General features: G+C 41.5%; 1 protein-coding gene across 3 annotated transcripts in view; it reads left to right on the top strand.

Annotated features, from left to right (window-relative positions):
* Positions 1–23,797, top strand: part of me2 (malic enzyme 2, NAD(+)-dependent, mitochondrial) — an 81,856-nt gene extending 58,059 nt beyond the window's left edge. For all 3 annotated transcript variants that reach the window (XM_059649670.1, XM_059649663.1, XM_059649665.1), the window contains 6 exons: positions 4,491–4,605; positions 5,884–6,026; positions 8,786–8,888; positions 12,707–12,777; positions 16,406–16,504; positions 21,310–23,797. In XM_059649670.1, the coding sequence (XP_059505653.1) occupies positions 4,491–4,605; positions 5,884–6,026; positions 8,786–8,888; positions 12,707–12,777; positions 16,406–16,504; positions 21,310–21,471 (693 nt within the window). In that variant the 3' untranslated portion in view covers positions 21,472–23,797. The remainder of the gene's footprint in view (positions 1–4,490; positions 4,606–5,883; positions 6,027–8,785; positions 8,889–12,706; positions 12,778–16,405; positions 16,505–21,309) is intronic.
* The last annotated feature ends 2,900 nt before the right edge of the window (positions 23,798–26,697 follow it).

The raw sequence follows: 26,697 nt of genomic DNA, 5'->3' as shown, positions 1-26,697 counted from the left end.
TTTTCCGCCTGGGTTTTAAACTCTAGTCCATTGGGCTGGATTGCTTCCCTTCCGGTTTTACTTTGTAGTGGAGTGTATATGGGGGTTGAGCTCTGTGTTTATTGATTGCTTTCTTCGTGGAGTACCAGGCTTCTAGGAATTCCCATGCTTGTCTTTGCTTAGCTTGTCCGAGGATTTTGGTGTTATCTTAGTTGAATCAGCGGTTCTCCTCATCTGTGTGGATTCAGAAGAGTGGGTATTGGTTGTGAGATAGTAGGATCTGCAGATGCTGGAGAATCTGAGATAACATGGTGTAAACCTGGATGAACACAGCAGGCCGAGCAGGAAAGTTTTTGATGTTTTGGGTCAAGACCCTTCTTCAGAAATGGGAGTCGGGAAGGGGATTCTGAAATAAATAGGGAGATGTGGAGAGGCACATAGAAGATAGGCTGAGAGGAGACAGACAGGTCAAAGAGGCGGATAGAGCCAGTGAAGGTGAATATACCTGGGGAGTTAGGGAGGGAGGTGGTCAGTCCAGGGAGGATGGACAAGTCAAGGATGCAGGATGAGGTTAGTGGGTAGGGGATGGGGGTGGGGCTTGAGGTGAGAGGAATGGTTAGGGAGGCAGGGACTAGCTGGGCTCGTTTTGGGATGTAATCGGGGGAAGGGGGAGATTTTGAAGCTTGTGAAGTCCATATTGATACCATTGGGCTGCAGCGTTCCCAAGCGGAATATGAGATTCCTGCATCTTTCGGGTGGCATTGTCATGGCAATGCAGGATGCCCAGGATGGACATGTCAGCTGAGAGTTGCGGGGAGGGGAGTTGAAATGGCTTGCGACTGGGAGGTGTAGTTGGTTGTTGCGAACTGAGCGTATGTGTTCCACAAAGCGATCCACAAGCCTCCACTTGGTTTCCCCGATGTAGACGAAGCCACAACTAGATCAGCAGATACAGTACATCACATTAACAGATGTGCAGGTGAACATCTATTTGACAGGAAACTCGTCTTATGGCCTTTAATGGGGGTGAGGAGGGAGGTACGGGGGCAGGTGTAGTACATGCTTCGGTTGCAGGGAAAAATGCTGGAGTTGGTGGGGCTGGAGGGGAGTGTGGAGCGGACAAGTGAGTCACAGAAGAGAGTGGTCCCTCTGGAAAGCAGATAAGGGTGGGGGAGGGGAAAATGTCTTGTGGTAGTGGGGTCAGATGGCAGAAATGTTGGAGGATGATGCGTTGGATTTGCAGATCAGTGGGGTGGTTCGTGAGGATGAGGGAGATTCTGTTTGGGTTATTGCAGATAGGGGGTGTGAGGAATGAGCTGTGAGAAATGCGAGAGACACAGTCGAGAGCATTTTTGATCATTGGAGGGGAAGTTGCGGTTCTTGAGTTGGGAGTGTGGAAAGAGGACATCTGGGATATTCAGGAGTGGAATGCCTCATCTTGGGAGTAGATGCGGCGGAGGCAAAGGAATTGGGAATAGGGGATAGCCTTTTTACAGGAAGGTGGGTGGGAGGAGGAATATTCTAGGTAGTTGTGGGAGTCGGTTGGCTTAAAATGGATATCGGTTTTCAGGTGGATGCCAGAGATGGAGACAGAGGTCCAGGAAGGAGAGAGGTGTCAGAGATGGTCCAGGTAAACTTGAGGGTGGTGGAAGGTGTTAGTGAAGTGGATGAACTGTTCAGACTCCTCGTGGGAACATGAGGCAGTGCTGAAACAGGCATCAATGTAACAGAGGAAGAGATGAGGGATAGGGCCAGTGTAGCTTTGGAAGAGGGATTGTGTCACATACCTGCATGGGCACAAGCTATGCCTGCCCTCTCTGTAGGGTACGTGGAACATGTCCATCCTGGGATCCTGCATTGCCACGATGATGCCACCTGAAAAAATGCAGGAAAAGCATCTCATACTTCCCTTGGGAACCCTGCAGCCCAAGGGTATCAGTGTGGACTTCAAGTTTCCAAATCTCCCCTCCCCTGACCACATGCCAAAACCAGCCCAGATAGTCCCTGCCTCCTGAACCATTCCTTCCACCTCAAGCCCCACCCCCATTTCCTACCCACTAACGTCATCCCGCCTCCTTGACGTGACAGTCCTCTCTGGACGGATGGACCGACCTACCCCTCCCTAACTTCCCACTTATATTCACCTTCACTGGCTCTGACCCCACCTCTTTGACCTGTCTGTCTCCTCTCCACCTAGCTTCGCCTCTATCCATCTTCTATCCGCCTCCCCCTGTCTCCCTATTTATTTCAGAATCCCCTTCCCCACCCCCATTTCTGAAGAAGGATCTTGACGCGAAACATCAGACTTTCCTGCTCCTCTGCTGCTTGGCCTGCTGTGTTTGTCCAGCTTCACACCGTTATGAGTATCGACCATGTCTTTTTGTAGCCAGTTGTTGTTCGTCTACCCTTGTTAGTTTCCTTCCTGTTAATCCCATGTGTACTGTTTTTCAAACTCTGCAGGGGATCTTATAGATGACATTGGTCCTGTCCATGGTGGGGAGTGGGCCTTTGGTTCGGGTGAGCAGTTGTCGTCTGGTTGATATGGGATTGTGTGGACACTCTTCTCAACTCACATGGATAGGGAGAGCAACCAATTCTATTAGGACAACGCCAAAATCCTGGGACAAGCTAAGGAAAGACGGGCACAGGAATTCCGAGAAGCCTGGTACTCCACAAAGAAAGCAATCAATAAACACACAGAACTCGACCCCCATATATACTCCACTATGAAAGTAAACCAGAAGTGAGGCAATCCATCACAATGGACCCCAGAGTTCACGGGCAGGAAAACACACTGGTGCTCCCACAGGGGCTGCACTGAGGATGTTACCCAGCATGGCAATGAAATGTCTGCAGAACAACAAACCAGCTCAGCGAGCCAACCAACCTCAACACCCACAATCCGAGCCTCAAATCTGTTCTGAAAAATCTTATCGTTAACATTTAAATTCAGTTCGCAGTTCAGAAGGCAAATGCAACTTTAGCATTCATTTCAAGATAGCTCGAATACAAAAGCAGAAAAGCACAGCTGAGGTTATATAGGACTCTGGTCAAAATGCTTTTGCGGTATTGAGTGGTTTTGGGCCTTGTATCCAAGGAAGGACTTGCTGGTGCTGGAAGGGGTCCAGAGGGGAGATGCAAGAAAGATCCTGGGGTGAAGGGCTTGTTCCCACTAGTGGGAGAGACTAAGACCTAAGGGCTCAGCCTTGGAGTGAAGGGATGACCCTTCAGAATTGAAGTGAGGAATTTCTTCACCCAGATGGTGATGCGTCCGTGGAACTCATTGCTGCAGAAAGCTGTGGAGGCCAACTCATTGGGTCCACTTAAGCACTTGGGTCTTGTGGTCTCATGGCGAAACTCTGAGAAATTAAGGAGAGTCTCATTTTGGGAGTGGGGAGGACATATTTGTAAAATAAGAGTGCTGATTTAAAGCTGAGATACAAAATAACTTCTCCCAGAGAGTTGTGAAGCCTGGGATTTTCTATTCCGGAGATATGACCAGCATTTGAAGAGGAGGTATGATGAGCTGACATGAAAGAAGATTCAAGGTCTGGGTCCAATCAGCCATGGTTTTGTGGTATTGTGGCACAGACTTGAGGGACTTGATAGTCTACTCCTCTTATTTCTTGTGCTCAAAGAGGAGGGTCAATATATTTGAATTTCAATTATGTGCCACCATATTTCTTCCAAAGTAAGTTGTTGATAAATTACCAGAAGTAACTTGTTTGGAAATGAACAATTCAAAAGTTGAGATGTTTGTTATCCTGCATATTTCAAATGCTTCACCATCTCAAAATATGGTTTGAAAGACAACCAAAAATGCCAGTGTAATACCTCCAAAACTGGATATCAAAAGTTATGAAAAACTTATCAAAATATCTATAACTTGAGTTAACATTAACTTCCTTTGCTTGAGGAAATTGATTACAAAAATAGTTGAGTATTTGCAAGCATTGAGAGGAATTATTTCCTCCTGATTAGATTGGCTATGAACAAATTATTTAAAAGGAGAATTGAATCTGTGCCAAGGTTGTTTGTTACTCTCCCTCTGAATTATGTGCAAGTACAAAATATGCAGTGATAGGCGCAGTTGAATTATTTTAAGTGGTTACATTTAATGCCATCTGTTCTGTGGTTTCTGGAAAATTATAGATAACTTTCTTTTATATTTTCCGTATAAATATCAATTGCCTGAATTCCTAGTTCTGCATACCAGATGATTAGTGCAGAAATGTCACTATAGCCTATCATCCAAAAGCAGAAAACACCTATCCTGAAATATCTTAAAACACTTTGAATTACATTGGTTATTATATGTAAATTATCAGGTACTTGTTTATTCATCATTATCTGGATTATTGATGGTGTATGTCTTTAGAAAATCCAGAGGGAGAGAAACGAGCATATAGCTTATATTTATTTAAAAAGAAACCTTTAACTGTCCCTCGATTATCAATTAACTGAGAATGAATGTTGCAGTCAAATTCTAACAGTGCTGCTTTCGACTATAGGGTCGATTGCAGCCGATTGATAAGCACCAAGAACCTTATGTCCACACTGCACCTGATCAGAAAATTGAGACATTTCTGGATGTAGTTAATACTTTACAGCCCACTGCTATTATTGGTAAGTGGTAAAACCTACAATAGAATATATGGAAATGGCTTCATTTGCTGCTGCTTAGATTTAATTTCAAATGGTGCTCATGGAAGTGTATTAAGAACTTTTCTTTAACAAGAGGTACAATCTCAATGTTGAACAGAAGAACACTGCTCTTGGAGATTGTGAACTGCAGCAGTCCCAAGTGTTTTTTGCTATTGGCGTAATTGTATATATTTTAAAGTGATAATTCAGAGTTATTAAGTCACACTCCATCACAAACATCTGTCTTCTATGAAGATCTTGAAAGTATTGTAAAGTCCAAGCCTTTATGACCTGCAACTCCATTGGAATTTCTAGTCAGCTTTTCACTTCTGTAGTTTTACCCATTATTCCACAGTATCAACTTTGCTTTGTTTCCTGTGTTTCCCACCCACACCCCTTCATCCCCTACAAAGGACCACACTAGCTTTTTTTTTCATTCTTGTCTATTTCTTTAAAACTTCTGTTTTTGTGTTATGTTCTTGCTCATTTTCTGCTTCTAAAAATAAACTTGTAAATTCTCCACTCAGTTTTTTAAACCAGAATTTCTTCCAGTATGTGTGTAACTATTATACTCGCATTAAAGACTGTATACAATTATTTTTGAAAGATATTTATGCCTGTTATCTTGTGAAATAACTTAAGAATATTAATATCCTCCTGGTGCAGAAACTGGATCTAGGAGCAGAGTCAGTGTTTGGGATATTATTTAAAATGATTTACTCCTGCAGAAAACACAACTTAGAATAAATATTCAAACAGCATTTAAACATTGTTGTTATCCTCAACTTTTTTTGCAATTGAACATAATTTTAAAAAATCAAAATAAATGTTAATTATTGCAACTTCAATATTCTTGTAAGCTTGTTTTTGTTAAAATTTCAAATCTTTCATGTGTTCTGTGTTTCATCTTCTGTATGAGTTTAAACCGTTCTATGACAAAGAAATTTAAATTCCAGCAAAAATCATGTTCAAAAATTGTACTGTGACTTGATAAAATGCTTGAGACATTAATTCTTGCATTGATCCTAACTTCAACAATTTCTGTATAAAGTGAAAATGTTTAAAATTAATAGTGTAAACCAAAAAGATGACACAGTGAAGTTGATGTATTATAAATTACTCATCTTGATGGTCAAAATATGAGCTGTTCTGACTTGCAGGTCCCCCCAATTTTTTTTTGTCTCACCCCTCTCCCTCCATCTCGCCCCTCTCCCCACATCTCCCAACAAAGATTGACTTTGTTCAATTTGTTTTTGATAGGGGTAGCAGGTGCTGGAAGACTGTTCAGCAAAGATGTGATTAATGCCATGGGAAGGATTAACGAACGACCTATAATTTTTGCACTGAGTAATCCAACAGAGAAAGCTGAATGTACTGCAGAGGATGCATATACTTTAACCGAGGTATTGTGGACAAATTATGTTCTTCCCTCATTTGCCTTCGAAAAACAAAGACTTGCATTTTACATTTGTGCTTTTTTTATGACACCAGCTGTCTTAAAGACTTTTACAATGAAGTACATTTTGAAATACAGTAACTGTTGTAATGTAGGAAATAGCAGACAATTTGCATAGAGCAATGCAATGGTGACCAGTTAATCTGTTTTTTGTGATGCTGATTGAGGGATCCGTAAGGGCCAAAACATGAATAAATCCACTGTGCTTCTTTAAGATAGTACCATTCCTTTAGGATCTTTTACATTCACCGGAGGACAGAAGAGATTTTGGTGGCATCGCATTCTCGGGGATGGCACCTTCCTCCAAAGTAGAATAATTCAGTGGAATCTGTTGACATTTATGCTCAAACCCTGACCTGAGACTTAAACCAGAACATTGAAACTTTGAGACAAGAGTGTACTGCCACTCAAGCCACAGTGACAGAACAATCAATTTTTAAACTCGATATGGCAAGTTCTCTTGAGGGAAGAAATAAATCCAGTTTATGCCATCTGTGATTTTTCAGTTCAGTAGTTTAATCAATTGATATCATCCCTCCATTCCTCCTGTAATTTTTATATATTGTATAATTCAGACCCTACTCTGGTGATTTAAGCATGTAATCAAATACACAATTAGATTGTAAATTGTCCTAAATTTATCTTTGTCCTTTTGTCTGGCAAATGATTCCATATCACCTCCATAAACGTGTTGAGTAATAATTGATTTTAGAATAACCATTGTGTGTTCCCAGATCCCCATTACTAAATGCTTAACTGCAGGTTCAACAGTGTAATTTTTTTTGCTTTTTGGCAGGATTAATAGTTTTTAGTTGGATTTTGGATATTATATGTTTGCTGTGTTTGAATCCAAAGCTGCATATAAGAATTTCCTTGCATGTCTTAATGGGCTCCATCCTGTGCTCAAGTTGACCCCTGAAATGGTGCAGCTGAATGAACTCCTTCCCTTGATGCCTTTGCTGAGAAATCGGCCATGGGTCTGGTTCTTGCTGACCAACATGTCTGATGCCTCTTTGAAGAATGCCTCGCTCTTTGCTATCTCTGTAATCTCCTCGTCTCTCAAGCCTTGGACATATTCTTGCCTGTTAGAAATCTTGAGTGTCCTCCATGGGTTTCTGTGTAGCAAGCTGCAAAAGATTTAAGCTCTGGAACATCTTCTCTCGATCTATCCTCTTGTTTTTTTTTTGTTTCTCTCCTAAATTTTTCTTCCACTTAAAACTCCTTAAAATCTTCCTTGTGTCTAAATAGTTGGCTATCTGCCCCATCTCCTTAATCTTAAGTTTTTTTTGTTTTACATTATTTCCACAAAACATCTTGTGGCTTTTTGCACTACAGATGTTAGTTAAACAAAATGTCCCAACTGTTTGATTGTCTCGCCTTGGATTTACATAAGTGCCAGTTACTTGTGCAAGTGGTTTGTTTCTTGTACTTTGGGATGTGTCTCTGTATCTCAATATCAGACCATTTGGTGACATAATCCAGAATGTATTGGTCATTTCTCTTCCTGTTTTGACTGGATACTCGTGTTAAACACACATTTATGTATGTGCCTTTGGTTCTTTTGAAAGTGGGCTGAGTAAACACTAAGACCAGAAATGAAGCAAGTGAACAACATTTGTCAAAATAGTATGCTGAAACCCACTTACTTCAATCAGTACAACTAACTTTCTTATTGTACAAAATAATGAACACATTTTGTTGCTGCATAAGTGGCTTGTCTAGATTGATTGATTAAATAATGGCACAGATTTTGTTTCAGCAGCAAAGTGATGCTGCTTGCTGCTATTCTAGAGCAAAGCTGCAAAAATCTAACAATCTCTGACTTGGGCTTAATCTTTCCCAATGTTGATGTAAATTTACGCCAAAATCAAGGAGATCAAACAGCACAGAGCAACAGTGATATCATTAAGCAGGAGAAAGAGTCAACCAAATTGTTACAGTTGCTGAACTACGAAGTAAAATACGCAGTATCTCATTTTCTGCTTGGGAGTTCAACAATAACTTTTTGAAGCCTGATTACATCCATCATGGTTTTTATACCCAGTCCCATTGTGACATTGAAAAAAACCCAAAGAGCTACAGACACTGGAAATCAGAAACAAAACAAATTGCTAAAAAAACTCTTCAATTCTGAAGAAGGATTGCTGGATCCGAAATGTTAAGACTGTAGTCTCTACAGATGTTACCAGACCTGCTACGATTTTTTTCCAAAATTTTGTTTTCATTTCTGTTACAACATTGGTTGCTTTTTAAGCACAGTCAAACCTCGTGCAGTTTAAATACCCAGTTTTTCCTATCTGCTATCAGTTCTGATGGAACATTGTTAGACTCAAAATGCTAACTGCTTTCTTCCCAAAGATGCTGCCAGACTTGCTGAGTTTTGGCAACAATTTGTTTGCTTGCTTTCAATTGTTGAAAAGTCAGTTTGTCTAATCTTAATTTTAGTTCCTGAACTCAGTTGGGCTGTGGCGAGTGTTTTAAATGCCTTTTGCCTTGCTGTATATTTTTAAAGCACACAACTTGCATGGTTACACTTCCCTTAAAATACCCTGACACTTAAATGTAGCTTTTCTCTTTTTCAAACATTTGTGATATTTAAAAAAAAAACCCTAAACATGACTTGCGCTTGGAAATCATGAAATTAAATGGCAAATTTGCTTACATCTTTAGATGCTATATTTGTTTTTTTAATTGCCTGTTTTATAGGGAAGGTGCCTTTTTGCCAGCGGTAGTCCATTTGACTCAGTTACTCTACCGGATGGACGTGTATTTCAACCAGGACAAGGAAATAATGCTTATATCTTCCCTGGTTAGTATGGTGTGTCTGTACTTGTGCTGACTTAACTATTATGGTTTGGTGTCTCCAATATTGTCAGATATATTTAGTTAACTCGGTCACGACTGCCTGTTGTATTCTGAGAATAAACTTATTTGTTGCTCTCTATTGCAAATAATAAGACCATAAGACACAGGAGTGGAAGTAAGGCCATTTGGCCCACCAAGTCCACTCTACCATTTAAATCATGGCTGATGGGCATTTCAACTCCACTTCCCTGCACTCTCCCCGTAGCCCTTGATTCCTTGTGAAATCAAGAATTTGTCGATCTCTGCCTTGAAGGCATCCAACGTCCCGGCTTTCACTGCACTTCGTGGCAATGAATTCCACAGGCCCGCCACACTCTGGCTGAAGAAATGTCATCTCATTTCCGTTTTCAAATTTACCCTCTCTAATTTTAAGGCTGTGCCCACAGGTCCTAGTCTCCCTGCCTAACGGAAACAACTTTCCAGCACCCACCCCTTCTAAACCATACATTATCTTGTAAGTTTCTATTAGATCTCCCCTCAACCTTCTAAACTCTAATGAGTACAGTCCCAGGATCCTTAGCCATTCATCATATGTTAAACCTACCATTCCAGGGATCATCTGTGTGAATCTCTGCTGGACACGCTCCAGGGCCAGTATGTCCCTCCTGAGGTGTGGGGCCCAAAATTGAACACAGTATTCTAAATGGGGCCTAACTAGAGCTGTATAAAGTCTCAGAAGCACGTCGCTGCTCTCGTTTTCCAATCCTCTTGAGATAAACGATAACATTACATTCTCTTTCTTAATCACGGACTCTACCTGCAAGTTAACTTGCAGGTAATCCTGGACCAACACTCCCAGATCCCTTTGTACGAATTTTCTCACCATTTAGAAAATAGTCCAAACCTGTTTTTTTTTCTTTTTTTTCCCAAAAGTGCAAAACCTCACATTTACTCACATTGAATTTCATCAACCATTTCCTGGACCACTCTCCTAAACTCTAAATTTTTCTGCAGCATCTCCACCTCCTCAGTACTACCTGCCTGTCCGCTTATCTTCGTATCATCGGCAAACTTCGCCAGAATGACCCCAGACCCTTCATCCAGATCATTAATGTATAAGGTGAACAGGTGTGGCCCCAACACTGAACCCTGCAGGACACCACTCGTCACCGGTTGCCATTCCAAAAAAGAGACTTTTATCGCAACTCTCTGCCTTCTGTCAGACAGCCAATCCTCAATCCAAGACAATAGCTCACCTGGTATACCATGGGCCCTCACCTTGCTCAGCAGCCTCCCATGAGGCACCATATCAAAGGCCTTTTGAGAGTCTAGGTAGATAACATAAAGCAGTTAACATGGTCTATATTTTAAGATTCTCTGCCTGAATTAGTGCAATACCTATTAGTTAGTGGCAGGCTTGCCATCTAATCTCCTAGGTTTTTCAAGTTCAAGCCTCGCTCCGAGGCATGAATACAAAAAGATCAAGGCTGACTTTCCAAGGCAGTACTGTGGAAACAATGTATTGTTGATGTCTTTTAGAAGAGACATTAAGTCCAGGCCCTCCTGGCCTGATTGGGTGGATGTAAAAAAAGTCCCATGATCTTCCTTTGAACAGCAGGAGAGTTACCCTAGTATTTATTTCGCAATCAACAAAAATGGGTTAGTTAGTCATATTGTGTTCATGAAAGTTTGTTTTGACTACTGTGTTTTCTACAATTAGTACACTTAAAGTATCTCTGGCTGCAAAGTGCTTTGAGATCCAGTAGTTACAAAAAGCGCAGGTTTGGTGCATTTTTCTCTTTTTGTTCTACCAAACTTGCCTTCATGCATAATAAATACATATTTATTTCTCCTTTTTGCTTTTGTTAACCATCCAGGTATTTATGGATGTTGATTTTTGCAAGTGGAGAGATATATGGTTATTTTTACTTTATTATTTTCAGGTCTCACTTTTATTCAGTTTTCGATCATTTTGGATTTGTTTTTGTTCAACTGGAGATTTTGTTCTGCTTTGACATGTAAAGCTGCACTGGACAATAGACCCAAAAAGGAAACTGAAAGGAGCATTCAAATACTGCAGAGATATTTTTACTGATTTTATAAAACCAGAAATTGCAGCACTCTAACGTAAAACTATCTAATTCACAATTAACTTAGAAAATCCTTCTGTGCAATGGGAGGTCTCTCCAATGAAAATCTAACCAGAAATATTGTCTGAACTTAGTTACGTGGAATAAAAGCAGAAAATGCTGAAGTACTTTGGTTAGAAGCAGGAGTGTAGAGGACTGGTGTAAAAGCTTAATGTTTGTGATCTTCTATCAGAACTGGAATAAAATAAAGATCGTTATAACTGAGGACAGAGGAGAGCTAAGGGTGAAATGAGGAAAAATCTGTTGTGGGGTGGAAAGCATGAGGATACTTTCCATTTGCACTTCCTCTTGTTTGTTTCTTTACTTGTCCCATTACCACCCACCTGTTGCATAGTACCATTATCTCTGTTACCATTTAATTTCTCCTGTCTCCCACCCTATCATGGAACTTTGTTTCAGTGTTTATTCCTAATGCATGGCATTATCATTAAATATGGGACCTGTAATCCATCTGCACGAGTACATAGTTAGAACATAGAACATAGAACATAGAACAGTACAGCACAGAACAGGCCCTTCAGCCCACAATGTTGTGCTGACCATTGATCCTCATGTATGCACCCTCAAATTTCTGTGACCATATGCATGTCCAGCAGTCTCTTAAATGACCCCAATGACCTTGCTTCCACAACTGCTGCTGGCAACGCATTCCATGCTCTCACAACTCTCTGCGTAAAGAACCTGCCTCTGACATCCCCTCTATACTTTCCACCAACCAGCTTAAAACTATGACCCCTCGTGCTAGCTATTTCTGCCCTGGGAAATAGTCTCTGGCTATCAACTCTATCTATGCCTCTCATTATCTTGTATACCTCAATTAGGTCCCCTCTCCTCCTCCTTTTCTCCAATGAAAAGAGACCGAGCTCAGTCAACCTCTCTTCATAAGATAAGCCCTCCAGTCCAGGCAGCATCCTGGTAAACCACCTCTGAACCCTCTCCAAAGCATCCACATCTTTCCTATAATAGGGCGCCCAGAACTGGGGCGCCTAGTTGCAGCCATGACTTCACCAACTTTTGATGGTAACTGAAACTATCCAATGGTTTTTGTGCAAAATATTTCTAATTCAAAAATCCGTGCTGTGATAATAGCAATCTCGTTTTAAATCAAATATTCCATAGTCTCTAGCTCCACTACCCACCGTGGCATTTTGATAATTGAATGTAAAATAATTAACTCCTGACAGAGAGATTAATTTCAAATTTTGAGTGTTCTGTATAATCAGGTTGCAGTTACCCAGAGGAGAAGCTTTAAACGTTTTGGCAGCAATGTCAGTTCTGGGGCCCTCTGCATTTTCTGGCTGGAATAATTTTTCCAAAATGCATATATACTACTTTAGCTATCACAGCTTTATTTACATTTACCAGTAACGCACAGCACTTTACTGCTGAATGTGAGGTTAGTAATGACACTCTGATTTTTGTTTTGTTTGTGTGCACACAGCATTCCATCTAGCAGTAGCACTGACCCCAAATGCATCTTTCTTAAAGCCTGTTATCCGTCTAACATCATCCAGTCCTGTTTGAAGGACACTGATTTGAACTACAAACTTCTGGTATTGTGGGATACTGCATTCTATTTTGTTTTCTCAAAACATAAATGTCTATGCAGAATTCCTGCCTGCTACTTATCCAATCAGATGACTCTCACTGAAATTGTTCTTGTTATTTGCAGGTGTGGCACTGGCTGTAATTCTTGTTGGGGTTCGTACGATCAGCAGTCACGTTTTCTTGGCAGCTGCAAAGGTTTGTGGAAACAAAATAAACTGGAATATTTGAATTTGGAGATGCAAAATTTTTCACAGGATGCACGGCAGGCCAGGCAGCATCAGAGCAGCAGGAAAGTTGACGTTTCAGGTCAGGACCCTTCAGAAATGGGGAGGTGGCAGGTAGTTGGGAAATAGAGGAGAGCTGGGGGTGGGCTGGCGTTAGGTTGGATGAACGTAGCAGGTAATGGGGGTTGGTTAGTGTGAAAGGTAGGGTGGATAGTTGGGGAAGTTGTCAGCTCAAGGAGGTAGGAATGAGAGGGAGGGTTGGATACGGGATGCGACCAGTGGTGGGGAGATTTTAAAGCTGGTGATCTTTAGGTTTAGGTCGTTGGGCTGTGGGCTTCTGAGGCAGAATAGAAGGTGTTGCTCCTCCAATTTACATGTGGTGTCATTGTGGTAGTGGAGGAGGCCCAGAATGGACGTGTCGCCCAGGGAGTGGGAAGAGAATTGAAATGGTTGGCGATCGGAAGCTATTGTCATTTGTTGCTTATAGAACACAGGTGCTCTGCAAAATGATCCCAGGGTCCATGTTTGGTCTCCTTGTAGGGGAGGCCATATTGGGAGCAATGGATACAGTAGACCAAGTTGGAGGATGTACAGGTGAACCTTTGTCGAAAATGAAAGGTTAACTTTGGGCTTTGAATGTAGGTGAGGGGGGAAGGTGTAGGGGCAGGTGTAGCACTTCTTGTGGTTGCAGGTGTGCTGGGGTTATTGGGGAGTGTGGAGCAGACGAGGGAGTTGCAGAGTGAGCAGTCCCACAAAAGGCAGATGGTGTGGAGGGAAATATCTCTTTTGGATGTTGGGTCAGACTACAGATGGCAGAAGTGACGGAGAATGATGCGGGGGTTGGTGGAGAGGTGTGAGGACCGGGGGTTCTGTCTTTATTGTAATTGGGGAGGGGTTTTGAAGTCAGAAGTGCAGGAATCAAAAGAGATGCGGTTGAGGGCATTTTTGATCACCATAGGCGGTCCTTGAAATAAGAGGACATGTGGGATGTCCGGGAGTGGGACGCTCCATGTTGGGAGCAGAGGCGGAGAAATTGGGAGTAAGGGATTGAATTCTTGCAGGAGGTTGGGTGAAAGGTGTAGTTCAGGTAGCTATGAAAGTTGGTGGACTTTGAAATAGATGTTGGTGTTGGGGCACTTAGCTGAGAGGGAGACAGAGGGGTCCTGGAAGGAGATGGAGGTTTGGGAGATCGCCCATGTGAATTTGAAGTTGGGATGAAAGGTGTTAGTAAAGTTGATGAACTGTTCAAGCTCTTCGTGAGCGCCTGAGGCAGTGCTGATACGCTGTTCAATATAGAGGAGGAGGAAGTGGGGGATGGTGCTCGGGTAACAGCGGAAAAAGGACATGTATCCTCTGAAGAGGCAGGCATAGCTTGGACCCATGTCGGTGGCCATGGCCACCCCCTTAGTCTGTAGGAAGAGAGGAGTTAAAGGAGAAATTGTTCAGGGTAAGGACAAGTTCCGTTAAGCAGATGAAGGACTGGCTGGGACTATGGGAGAGGGAGGGCTTTTAGGGCCGTCTGTGTGGCGGATACAAGTATACAGGGACCGGCTGTCCATAGTGAAGATGTGTTGGGGGCTGGGGAATTGGCAGTCTTGGAGAGGTGGAGGGCGTGGGTGGTGTCGAAGATGTTTGGTGGTCACTGGTGGGATCATAAGAGGACGGAATGAGGTGGTGTCAGAGTTGATGTCTGGCTTTGGTGATACATAAAGGTCAGAGTGCCATCCTGCGACTCTGCTATTCCCCACTCCCCTTATCTGTGGTTTGGACCATGTTAGGATTGGAGTGGAGGGGAGGTTGGAGAGATTGAAGTGATCGATTTGGAAATGAAGAGGCCAAGGAAGGGTAGGAGGTCTTGAAGGGGTGTACAGGAGGATGAGGTTTATTGGAGGCTGGAGAAGGGGTCTGCAGGGGGTGATTTAGACTCCTGGCTAAAGAACTACGTGTGGAGGCAGCGAAGAAGAGTTTGACATCCAAACATGAACAGAACTCATTGTGTGGGCATAGGGGAATGAAGGTGAGTCCTTTGCTGAGGACTGACCGGTCACCCTTGGTGACAGCGAGGTCTGTGGGGATAGTGAAGATGATGTGGCCTCCTCTACATCCAGTGAGACCAAGCGTAGACTGAGACCATTTTGGAGAGCATCTGTGTTCTGTATGCAACAAATGACAACATCTTGGGGTTGCCAACCGTTTTAACTCCCCTCCCACTCACTTTTGTGACTTGCCTGTCCTGGGCCTCTTCCAATGCCACAGTGACATCCCACACAAACTGCAGAAGCAAACCTCATGTTCTGCCTCAGAGGCCTACAGCCTGATGGCCTAAATGTGGAATTCACCAGTTTTAAAATCTCCCCACCCCTGGCCTCATCCCATATCTAACCCTCCCTCTCATCTTTGGCCTCCTTGACCTGACACAACCTGTCCGTCTTCTTCCCCACCTACCTGCCTTATCCTTCCAACCGATCAATCCCTACTACCCTCTACCTACATCCAACCTATCACCGTCCCATCGACCTTTGCCCAGCCCCACCCATCTTCCTTCTCACCTCCTTGACCTGACACAACCTGCCCATCATTTCTCAACCATCAGCCCCACCACTCCCTACCTGCCTTCACCTCTTACCATTCCATTTACCCACTCCTCCTCCCACCTATTTATTTCCCAGCTGCCTTCCCCATTCCCACTTCTGAACAAAGGTCCTGACCCAAAATGTCAACTTTCCTGCTCTCTGCTGTCTGGCCTGCTGTGTTCCTCCAGCCCCACACTGTGTTGTCTCTGACTGCTATCTCCAAATTTGAAAATTTGCCTGCTAACAGTACAACTATTTTGATTGATTTTATAATGTTTCAATTTCAAGAACGCTGCATCATCTGCCTGCAGACTTAAAACTTACAAGCATAGAAAAGCACATCATCTTTTAAAGAGACCATGCACGCTTCTTTCTCTCCCACCCGCCCCCCCCACCACCCCTCCCCGACCAAACATTTTCCAAGCAATTCTAATGTTATTCCTTCCAACCCATAAACATTCACAACAAGAGCCCAACAGAGAGTATAAACTGCACATTTAAAGTTACCAAGAAACTGACTAGTCCACTGCTCAAAGCTAAATTTGTGTTGCTAAACATTTACATGTCTAGTCCCTGTGATGTAACAGGAACCTGCTTTCAACTTGAGTGTTTCTAAGCACAAAAGCCACTGTAGGTTTTCCCACTGGATAAAGATTGACGATTACTTACAGGAAAGAGGAAACTAAAAATCTTAAGCCCTTGTACGGGGGTGTTGTGGGCAAACGTGAGGCCTGTTGACAAATGCAAAATTAATTCTGAAAGCCAGTGCTGCTTCATTACACTCGGTGGCATAAATTTCTGTTACTTGCTGCCAGCTTAGAATTAAAGTTGCAGGCTGGTACATTGACAATATAATAAATGTGTAATGCTAAAATTGAGTTCAATGATCAGAAATAATTGCTTTAAAGTTGAAAATATTTGCTCTGTGGGAGACTGTCAGCAGTACTCTTCTGAAATCCATTAAACCTGTGGTATGGTAAAAGAGTACTTTATTGTCTTACAGTTCCTCATGTAATTTTTCTGTAGGCACTGGCTGAGCAGGTGACCAATGTTGAGTTAGCCCAAGGGCGCCTTTATCCACCCTTATCTAAGATCCGTAAAGTGTCCATTCACACTGCAGCTAAGGTAAGCATCCTTGTTGTTTTAATCTGAAAGTGGAAGGGTTTTAAATCTTGTACCAAAATGTAAAGGGACATATACCTACGTTGTCTCTATTATGTAGGTCCTCATCTGTTGTGCAGGTTCCAATTTTTACTTCTGTCACTTGAGAGAAGTAAAATTCTATGGTTAGAAAACGGAGCGTTGTGTTTCCGGATTCATTTTGTCTGTACACCTCTAAGCAGCATTATCACCACAGTGCTGGGAGTGCATTGCTTGTTAGTATCTTTAATTACATTAAGATATGCGTTTTAGCCATCCTGCATATTCGATTGATTAATGTATTGTTTTGATGGGAGGGCACAGACTTTAACCTCGTACTTGTTTTCTAACATTGTAACTGTTTTTTTAAATAGAATTTTATTTTCTAAGCTCCTATGTTTTTACAAAAATCTGTGATATTGTGTACTTGACATTGTGAGACTACTAACTGTGGAGGACCAAAAGAATTTGGGAATCTTTAGACAAATAGACATACAGACAAAATAAATGTTATAGAACAGTGTGGCACAGGAACACTGCCTTCAGCCCACCATATCTGTGGTACTATTCTAAATTAATCCCATCTGTAGAACCATAGAAATGATACAGCACAGAAGCCCATTTGGCCCATCTTGCCCATGCTGATCAAAATACAGTCCAATGCCCCTTCTAATCCCATTTTCCTGCACATGGCCCAGAACCCTGCAGGTTCCAGCACATTTAGGTACATTTTAAAAGGTGCCTGTACCACCAACTCGGACAATGATTTCCAGGCATCAACCACCCTCTGCATTTTGAAAAAAAGATTTTCCTCACATCCCTCTAATCCTTGTGCCACTTAGCTTGAATCTATGACCTCTGGTTTTTGAATTCTGTGCCAAGGAAGACATGTTCCTTCTGTCTACTCTATCGCTAGACCTCACAATTTTGTCTCTCTGTAACCCCTCAGCCTTTTGTTCCAAGGAACAACCCCAATTTCTTCAGTCTCACCTAGTAGCTACAATTCTCCAGCCTGGGCAACATTCTAGTTAATTTTCTCTACATTCTCTAGGTAAATTGCATCTTTCCTGCACCAGAACTGCACATAATACTCTAGTTGTGGCCTCATCAGTATCTTGTACACAGTTTCATAATTTTATCCCATACTTGTGTATTCTATACCTCTGCCAATGAAAATAAGCATTCCATATGTCACCTTTTACCATCTTATCTACCTGTATTACTACCTGTGCACTTGCATGGCCAGATCTCTCTCTGCTTCTACTCCTGTCACCTATGATTCCTGTTTAATGTGCATTACCTTTAGTGTTTCATCTCCCTAAATGCATTACCTCGTGCTTATCAGTGTTGAACTCCATCTGCCCCTTTCTTGCCCACTCCCCTAACCCATCTGTTTCATTTTGGAGCTTTCAGCTAACCTGTATGCTATCCACTACATGGCCAGCTTCTGACAGCAAATTTTCCAGTTGTGCCCCTCATGTTCATGTATAAAAGAGACAGTACGGTCCCAAGACCAAGCCCACCAAGTGGAACACCACTTGAAATAACAATCCACCACGGAAAGCTGCTTCGTATCCTGAAAGGATTAGAAATTTTAAAAATGAGCAAGTTGGACAAAGCCTTGGCCAGACTCCATCTTGTGTACTGTTTTTGTTCAAGGTGTTGAAGTTAAGAAAAGATGTGTTTTTGGAAGGGCATATTCACGAGAATCATACCAAGGCTCAAAGGCTAAACTTTAGGATGGTTTGAAAGTAACAGCATTGAATGAACTGCTTTATGTAGAATATTGAGCAACTATCCAATGGCAATATTTAAAATATTAGGGCATTTAATGCATCTTATCCTTGATATCCACAGGGGATAGGAGCACTGATTTCCTATGGATAGCAAAGCTTAGGTACTGCTCCTTTGTAACACTCCAGTGTACCACAGAGCTGGGCAATCAAACCAGATAAGGCAGTGAGAAAAACAAAATGGGGTCCGAGGTCAACCTTGCGAGTGCACAAATACATGTATAGCACAAATCAGTGGATAATAAGGAGGATGTGTATATTTTCTATGTACCATATTTCCTCTGCTGCTTTGTCTGGACTCTCCCATTAACCTAAAGTTTACAACTAGGCCATGTGAAGATATATCAGGAAGCACTTTTTTTTAAACAAAGGCTAGCGGAAGTCTAGAACTCACTTCCTGAAGAGACTGAGAGATGGTGTTTTTGAAGATCAAAAGCTGATATTTTTGTCAAGTAAGGGTAAATGTTAAACTATTGTGGAACAAAGTCCGGTAACTGAGTTGTGAGACAAATTTTTTATGATCTAATCAATAACAGAACCTATTGTGCCAGTACAGATCAGGGCTTTGAATGGCTGGCAGCTGGTTCTGTGTATTTCAGGTTTTTAATTGGATTTTTCAGAATTTTAGATGGGTATCAGAAATTAGTTCTTTCTTGCAATTTGTTAACTGAACATATAATTTCATTTAATGTGATGCCATATTTTCTTCTCCTCTGTTATTCCCTTTTCACTTCTTTTTCAAAAAAATTATTCTTGGATCGCAAACAATGCTGAACAGGCTGGCATTTGATACATAAACCAAATTGTTTTATACGATGAACTAGTTGTTTCACGGCTCTTTTTACTGCCACTTTATTTCCAACAAACAACAGTAGGAGTACAGGAATGGGCCCTTTGGGCTAACATGTGATGGCTTTCTAAACTGAAACCATTTGCCTCCAAGCAGTCTGTATCTCTCTGTTCCCTCATGTAATCGTTTAAGATGCGTCGTGAACATCGTTATTGTGTCTGCCTCACCACCACCCCCTGGAGACACTTAGCATCTCCTCTGACTAGAAATAAAACTTGCTTCTCACATCTCCTCCCTTCCCTGCTTACCTTAAACCTATGGCCCCTAGTAATTGACATTTTTACCCTGGAAAAAAGACTTGGACTGTCCATTCTATCCATGCCTCATAATTTTGTAATGTTCGATCAAGTTGCTGTCATCCTTTGCTTAAGTGAAGACAAACTGAAGTTTTCCAATCTCTCTTCATCACTAATACCCTCCCAATCAGGCAGCATCCTGGTAAATCAGTTTGTATCTCCTCTAAAGCCTCCACAACCTTCTGGTCGTGTGGCAACCCAAACCGTACCTAATATTCCAAATGTGGCCTGACTAAAGTTCTGAACAGCTGCAACATGACTTGCCAGTTTGTACACTCTATGTCCTGACTGATGAAGGTAAGCGTGACATATGCCTTCATGACCACCTTTATCCATTTCAGTTACCACTTTGAGGGAACTGTGAACCTGAATGCCTGTAATACTATTACGTGTTTCTTCCATTTAGTATATATTTCCCCTCACATTAGAACTTCCAAAATGTGTTGCCTCGCATTTGTTCAGGTTAATCCCCATCGGTCATTTCTTGGCCCAAGTCTCCAGCCAATCTATATCCTCTGCATCTTCTGGTAATCCTCCTCATTATCTGTAGCTCCCCCAGACTTGGTGGGCGTAGTAGTTGGAATGTGCTGCCTGGGAGAGTGGTAGAGGCAGATTCCATACAGGGTTTCCAAAGAAGGCTAGATATCTCTTTGAAAACAATGAATCTAGAAAGCTGCGAAGATAAGGTTCGAGAATGGGACAAGGTAGGTAGATCTTTCACAAGCTGATACGGCCACAATGTCCTGTATCATAAAATTCTATGACTAATGCCCTCCTTGGAGGGAATTCTGCCATCCTTACCTGGACTGGCCTACATGTGACTCCACACCCACAGCAATGACTCCCAACTGCCCTTTGAAATGGCCTTGACTCCAGCACTGGAAAAGACAATGGTAGAAACTGCTCTAAAGAACTGCAAGACCTCCTAACACCTGGTGGCTAATGCCAAAATTTTGGAAGGCTGTCTTAAACTAGTCATACAACAGCCTCCTCATCGTACTCTCTTGAAATCATACCATACGGACAATGTCTCAGAAACCCATCATCATCATCCCTGGATATTTCATGCCCCACCAGCAGGATAGACTTGGCAGAGATGGTGGCACAGTGGGGTACTGTCTGGAAGGAGCTCCCCTCAACATTGACTTCACAGGGTCCAGAGTCAAATGGCTTCAGGTTAAACACCAGACAAGGAAACCACCTGCTGATTTACCACATACCATCCTCCTTCCCCTGATGAATCTATATTCTTCCATGTTGAACAGCATTGGAGGAAGCCCTGAGGGTGGCAAGGACTCAATGTATTCTTGGTGGGAGATTTCAATGTCCACCATGAAGAGTGGCTCAGCAGCAGTACCAATCGAGCTAGTCGTGTCCTAGAAGACACAGTTGCTAGACTGGGTCTGCAGGAGATGGTGAGGGAACCAACAAGATGAATAAACATACCTGGCTTCCTCTTTAGCAGTTTGCCTGCTGCAGATGCAGCCGTTCATGAGTCCGTTGGTAAGAGTGATTATTGTACTGTCCTTGTAGGGAGGGAGTTACATCTTCACGGACTGTTTTTAAAAAAAAAAATGTGAAGGATAATCTGGCATGCTTTTGAGTGTTCCCCTGTATTTTGCCTCTTTGACAACACTCGTAATCCGTTGGGAAGCAGGCATTGCTCCCTGTTGTATTGATGATGTGATGTATTCTGATTTTTCTAGCAGTAACTGTATTTTGCCATTTTCTTTCCCGTTACCTTTCCATTGTAGATAATGCTGTTTGTAGAAATTCAGTCTTAAAACTTTGTACATATGGTGTATTCTTGCCATGTGAAGCTGTATAACAATTGTTTTGATCTGTTTACAGGTTGCAGAATACTTGTATGCAAATAACATGGCATTCGAGTTTCCAGAACCTGAGGACAAAGAAGAGTATTTTCTGTCAAAGGTTTGGAAGACGGACTATGAGTCATTCCTTCCAGATGTTTATGATTGGCCAGAGTCTGCGACAAGGCTACCTAAGTTGTAGATCTATGCTTTGTTTAAAGAACTTCTTGTGTATTTACTAATTATGGAATGTTTTCCAGCTGGCAGCAGACCACTCTTTAAATTCTCTAACTTGCCAATCTCCTCCTCTTTGTACCTTGCAAAATAACTTTATGAACTTGATCTGTTTTCCTGTTTCATTAATCACTATTCATAGGAAGTGTACAACTTATTTCAAAGAAAGAAAGAACTTTGTTTATATGGTTTTCATTGTCTTAGGATGTCCTCAAGTACTTTATAGCTAACTTAGTCTTTCAATGATGTAGCCATTGTTCTGCAACAAATGCAGTTACCAGTTTGAAATACAGATTTCTCTAATTTTTAATCTGAAAGATGGTCCCTTCAACAAAGCAGCAGTACTTGAATCTGTCTCATTTGTGTCTTGAAATCTTGAAGTTTTTGACTTAACTCGAGAGCCTGGGCACTGAGCCAAGTTCAATGTTGCAGAACCTTGTATGCATTTAAAAATAAAAATGTTCTATCACCTTTTGGAAATCCGTTTTACTGGTAAAGCATTAGATACGATACTACTTTCCTCAGAAATTCTAAAACTTTTCACTATGTTGGGTGAAAGTATATGTGAGTATCCAGGAAATGATAACATTTTCTAAAACTGCAAAGTCTGTAATTGGAAGACATACCTGAAGATTCTGGTGTATTTTTACATATTGAATCATATTTTGGATACTATATGGTGAATGTGAAGGACAAATGCCAGGAATAAAAGATTAAAAACACACATTCTGTAAATTTTTGGCTTTCACATGTTCAAGAAACAGCTCTAAACTTCTCTGTTCCAGCCTCTACCAATGCTGACTGAGAATTTTCAGCATATTCTTCCCAGATTTAGGGTATCTTGCTTTTGTATCCGGAGTTAATCAGCTGGCTGATATTTGAAAAGGAAAACAAGAGTACTGCCTTGCTGGTCTTGATTTTTTAAAATACTTTTTTTGGGTATTAAACCATTGGTGATAACATTTGCAATATTATTGATTCTGCCACCATGATGGGTCTAGGCCCAAAACAACAGCTTTTTTGCTGTTAAGATGCTGCTTGGCCTGCTGTGTTCATCCAGCTCTACACTTCTATTATGTATAGATTTACTGTTGGTCTATTTCAGTGTCAATGTGCTGGCTGACCCCTTTTTACAGATTTCTGAAAAGATCCAATCTATTGCCTGAGCTGACCCCTCAGTGCACTTGACAAGCCTCTATAGGAACTTGCTGCTCAAAATCCTTGGCTTGAAATATGCCTTTACCTAATTCATTACAAACTAAATGAAAAAGTGAGAGTTCTTGAGTAGTCACTAAGGGATATTGGATTACAGGGTAGTTAGATCTGTTCCACTTTTAAGTTTCAGTTGGTAGCTATTCTGCAAAGGCTGAATCTTTATACAATGGAAAGAGTGGCTTTAGGTGGAAAAACTGTGAATCCGCACGAGACAAATAGCGATTTAAAAGAAAATGTGTGCCATTTCGAATGTCTTGCACGTGTCTGCTCTAAATCTGGACTAGCTGAGTGTCAACTAAATGGGATTAATTTGAACTTTCCTAAGATAAAAACCAAATGGTAGCAAATTAGTTGTGCATTTTAAACTTTTACTGTTGACCTCTTCCAGCATTTGTTGCTTGTTTGATAAAGGAGTGTAATTTCTGGTCACTTTGAAATCCTGGAGATGTTTACAAAGAATTGGGCTGGAATGGCACTAGTGTATTTTGAGCTGTTGATTGAGCCTGTTGAATGTGTCGACACCTATGAAGTGTAGATGTAAATTTTTGAGATCAGTAACTTTTAAAATGGACTATAGCTGTAATACTTTTTGAAACTTAAACACAATTATCATCAGTGTCACAGTTCAGAAAAATATGAGAAGAGAAATAGCTGTCTGCAAGAGAAACCAGGAAGGTTCTCGAAGCACTTTCCAATTCAAATCCTGCATTTGAATTAATCATTTTTCATAAATAAGACTTTGTGATAGTGGGAATTGTGACCTAAAACTTTGTCTCTGGTTTATCCAAAACACTTGTCAGAGTGGAATGCACTGAAAGACATGCTTGCATATGGTAAAGGTTTTATTTATTGATGATCAGCGGTAACTTCTTGACACCATACTGATTTTAAATTTTTTTTAAACCATGATTCTTGATTCCCCTGCCTTGGAGTGTAGGCTTTGTGATTTTACAAATTTTCTTCATGAAGTCTTGAGTTGAATGTGAACAACATTGGCAGATTTACTGATGGTCCATGTGTTATGTATTGATGTTTGTCAGTAATTGCTTATTACTGAAATAATAAAACAGTTTCCAGTATTTTTTGTATTTGTGTTTGTTAAAATTTAAAGCTATTTTAAGTACAGGAACCCATTTCTTTAACATGCATATAGAGCTCTGACAATGTCCCACATGTACTGAAATTTGTCATGCTTTCTGAGGACGCAATTATTTCATCACATGCAGGTGCAATAAGCAGCTAGGAAAGAAAATGGTGTGGTAGCCATTAAACCTAGAGGGCAGTTGGGGATTTGGTAACAAATGCTGGCCCAGCCAGTGGCACCCAGGTCCTGTGAACAAATATAAAAACAATACTACAAATGGTTTGTAATACGAATGTCAAGTCTTTCCACAACTGTGTAAAAGTCCTTGAGACAACAACTGGAGTACTATAGTTTTTTGTTCCCCTTATTTAGGAACAGTTTGATTTAAAATAATTATCTGTACAGATGGTTACACAAACCTTAGGGGTTTGAACTGGAATTGGAACTGGATCTTCTGGCCCAGGGTGGAGATCACTATCGCTGTACCACGAGAGCCTTAAAGTGATTAACAGTACACTTTCTCATCTTGCAACTGAATCTTTTAAAATCAAATTAGCTGCCAAGGTAGGATGGAAATATCTATCCCCTAAGCCTTAGCTTGAACCTCTGATTTACTGTGACATTACCAATACACTAGCACCTCCCGAAGGAGTGCAGTGAAGTTGGATTAAACTTAATCCTCTCGGCACGATGGGATTGTCCTCTTTTTAAGAAGAAAGTTAGTCAATTAGAAGCATATTTCCTTTGAATTAAGAACTATAAGATCTCTATTCTTAAAACAATTGATAGATTAAATACTGGGAGTGGGTTTACATAGCTTGGGGAGTCTAGAGCTTGTGGAAAGCTGCAAAATAAATGAGCAGCCTTCTGAAAAGGATGACGAGAAATGTCTTCGGTCAAAATGTTGTGAATCTTTCATTTTTTTTTTCCCCAGAGGTGCATGCTCAGTCGCTTAGTGCATGCAGGACTGAGTTCAATAGATTTTCTTAGACAATAAGAGAAAATATCAGGATGGTGAAGTTACATAGGATAAATGACCAAATCCATTTGACCTAACCAGCAGCCTAGTTGATGTTTGTACTTTGTTTGATTTCCTCCCATCTTTTCTGATCTAAATCTATCACTGAAACCATCTATTCTCTTTTGCCTCAGGTGCTTTTCTCTTGCCTTTAACTGCACCATGGTGCTGGGTTCCACATTCTTGGTGTTTTTTGGGTAGAGAGATTTCTTCTGAATTCCATATTTGACTATCTTGTATTGACAGTTCTACTTAAGCTGTTACCCTCAGAAGGAAACATTCTCTGTATATCCACTATCAAAGCCTTTCATCATTTTAAAGATCTGTTAGATCACCTCATTCCATTTCATAATGGTGTCAATTTTTTTGTAAATCTCTGCACCCTTTCCAGTATATAGAATTATAGGATACAGAAATGTTCCTTTTGGCCCATCAGTGAAAACTACAAAATCTACACTGGGCCCACTTTCCAGCACTTGGAACCATAACCTTGAGTGTTAAGACCTTTTCCATGTGCTCATTCAAGTACTTTTTTAAGATTGGGAGGTTTCCCATCTGGCCCACCCTCCCAAGCGGTGCATTCCAGGTTCCCATGGATGAAAAGATTTCTACAAATCTCCTCAAATTTCCTGCTTTTCACCTTTTAAAATTATTATGCCTTAGTTAGTGAACCTTCAATTAAAACGGATAGCTGCTTCCTGTGCAACCCACCCATGCCCCTGGTAATCTTCTACACCTCGATCAGATCCCAGCCTTCTCTTCTAAAGAAAACACACTGAGCTTATCCAACCTCACTTCATGCTGAAAATGTTCCATGCCAGGCAACATCGTGGTGGATCTCCTCTGCACTCACTCCCTCCAATGTAATCACACCCATCCTATAATTGTGGTGACCAGAACTCTGCACAGTAGTTCAACTGTGGCCTAACCAAAGTTTTTTTTTGTACAGTGCCAATATGACATCCCTGCTCCTTTTAATCCATGTCAAGTCTGATAAAGGCAATTGTTCTTTTATGTCACCTTCACGACCCTAATAAACCTATCCTGCTGCCTTCATGGATTTAAGGACAAGCATCCCAAGATCCTTCTTTCCTCTGACCTTAGTGTCCTGTAATACACTTTGGAAGAAGCAACAAGACAAATGAATCACTTCACATTTAACCAGGGCTAAATTCCATGTGTCACTGAGCTGCCCATTTGTCAAATCTGTTTATGTACTCCTGTAACTGAAGACCACCTTCATCATTGCCAATTACTCAGATAATCTTTGTCACCTGCAAACTAACCTAGTGATCACCACTCCTTGCCCCCAGCCTTTTCATTTCCCTGGAGCTCCTTTCTATTGTCTGGCTGCCAGAACTGTGCACACTTATGCACCCATTAGAGGTGGTCTAACTTCTGTGTTTGAGTGTTTTTTTATTAGCCTTCTGTATCACAATGTTTGTGTGTGTGTTTACAAATGGGAAGCTATGCTGCAGCTGTATGGGCTCCTGGTGAGGCCACACCTGGAGTACTGTGTGCAGTTTTGGCCTTACTTGAGAAGGGATATACCCACACTGGAGGGGGTGCAGAGGAAATTCCCTCGGTTGATTCCAGAGTTGAGAGGGTTGGATTATGAGGACAGACTGAGTAGGCTGGGATTATACTCATTGGAATTCAGAAGAATGAGGGGAGATATATTAGAAACATAAGATCGTGAAGGGAATAGATAAGATGGAAGCCGGGAGGTTGTTTCCGCTCGCAGGTGGAGCTAGGACTAGAGAGCATAGCCTCAAAACAAAGGGAAGCAGATGTAGGACTGAGGTTAGGAGGAACCCCTTGTGAATGTGTGGAATTCCCTGCCTAGTGAAGCGGTTGAAGCTACCTCACTATGTTTT

Source organism: Stegostoma tigrinum, chromosome 1 (genome assembly GCF_030684315.1).
Source record: "Stegostoma tigrinum isolate sSteTig4 chromosome 1, sSteTig4.hap1, whole genome shotgun sequence".
NCBI lineage: Eukaryota > Metazoa > Chordata > Chondrichthyes > Orectolobiformes > Stegostomatidae > Stegostoma > Stegostoma tigrinum.
The sequence above is the reverse complement of the archived record's forward strand: the minus strand, read 5'-3'. Positions and strand labels throughout refer to the sequence as shown.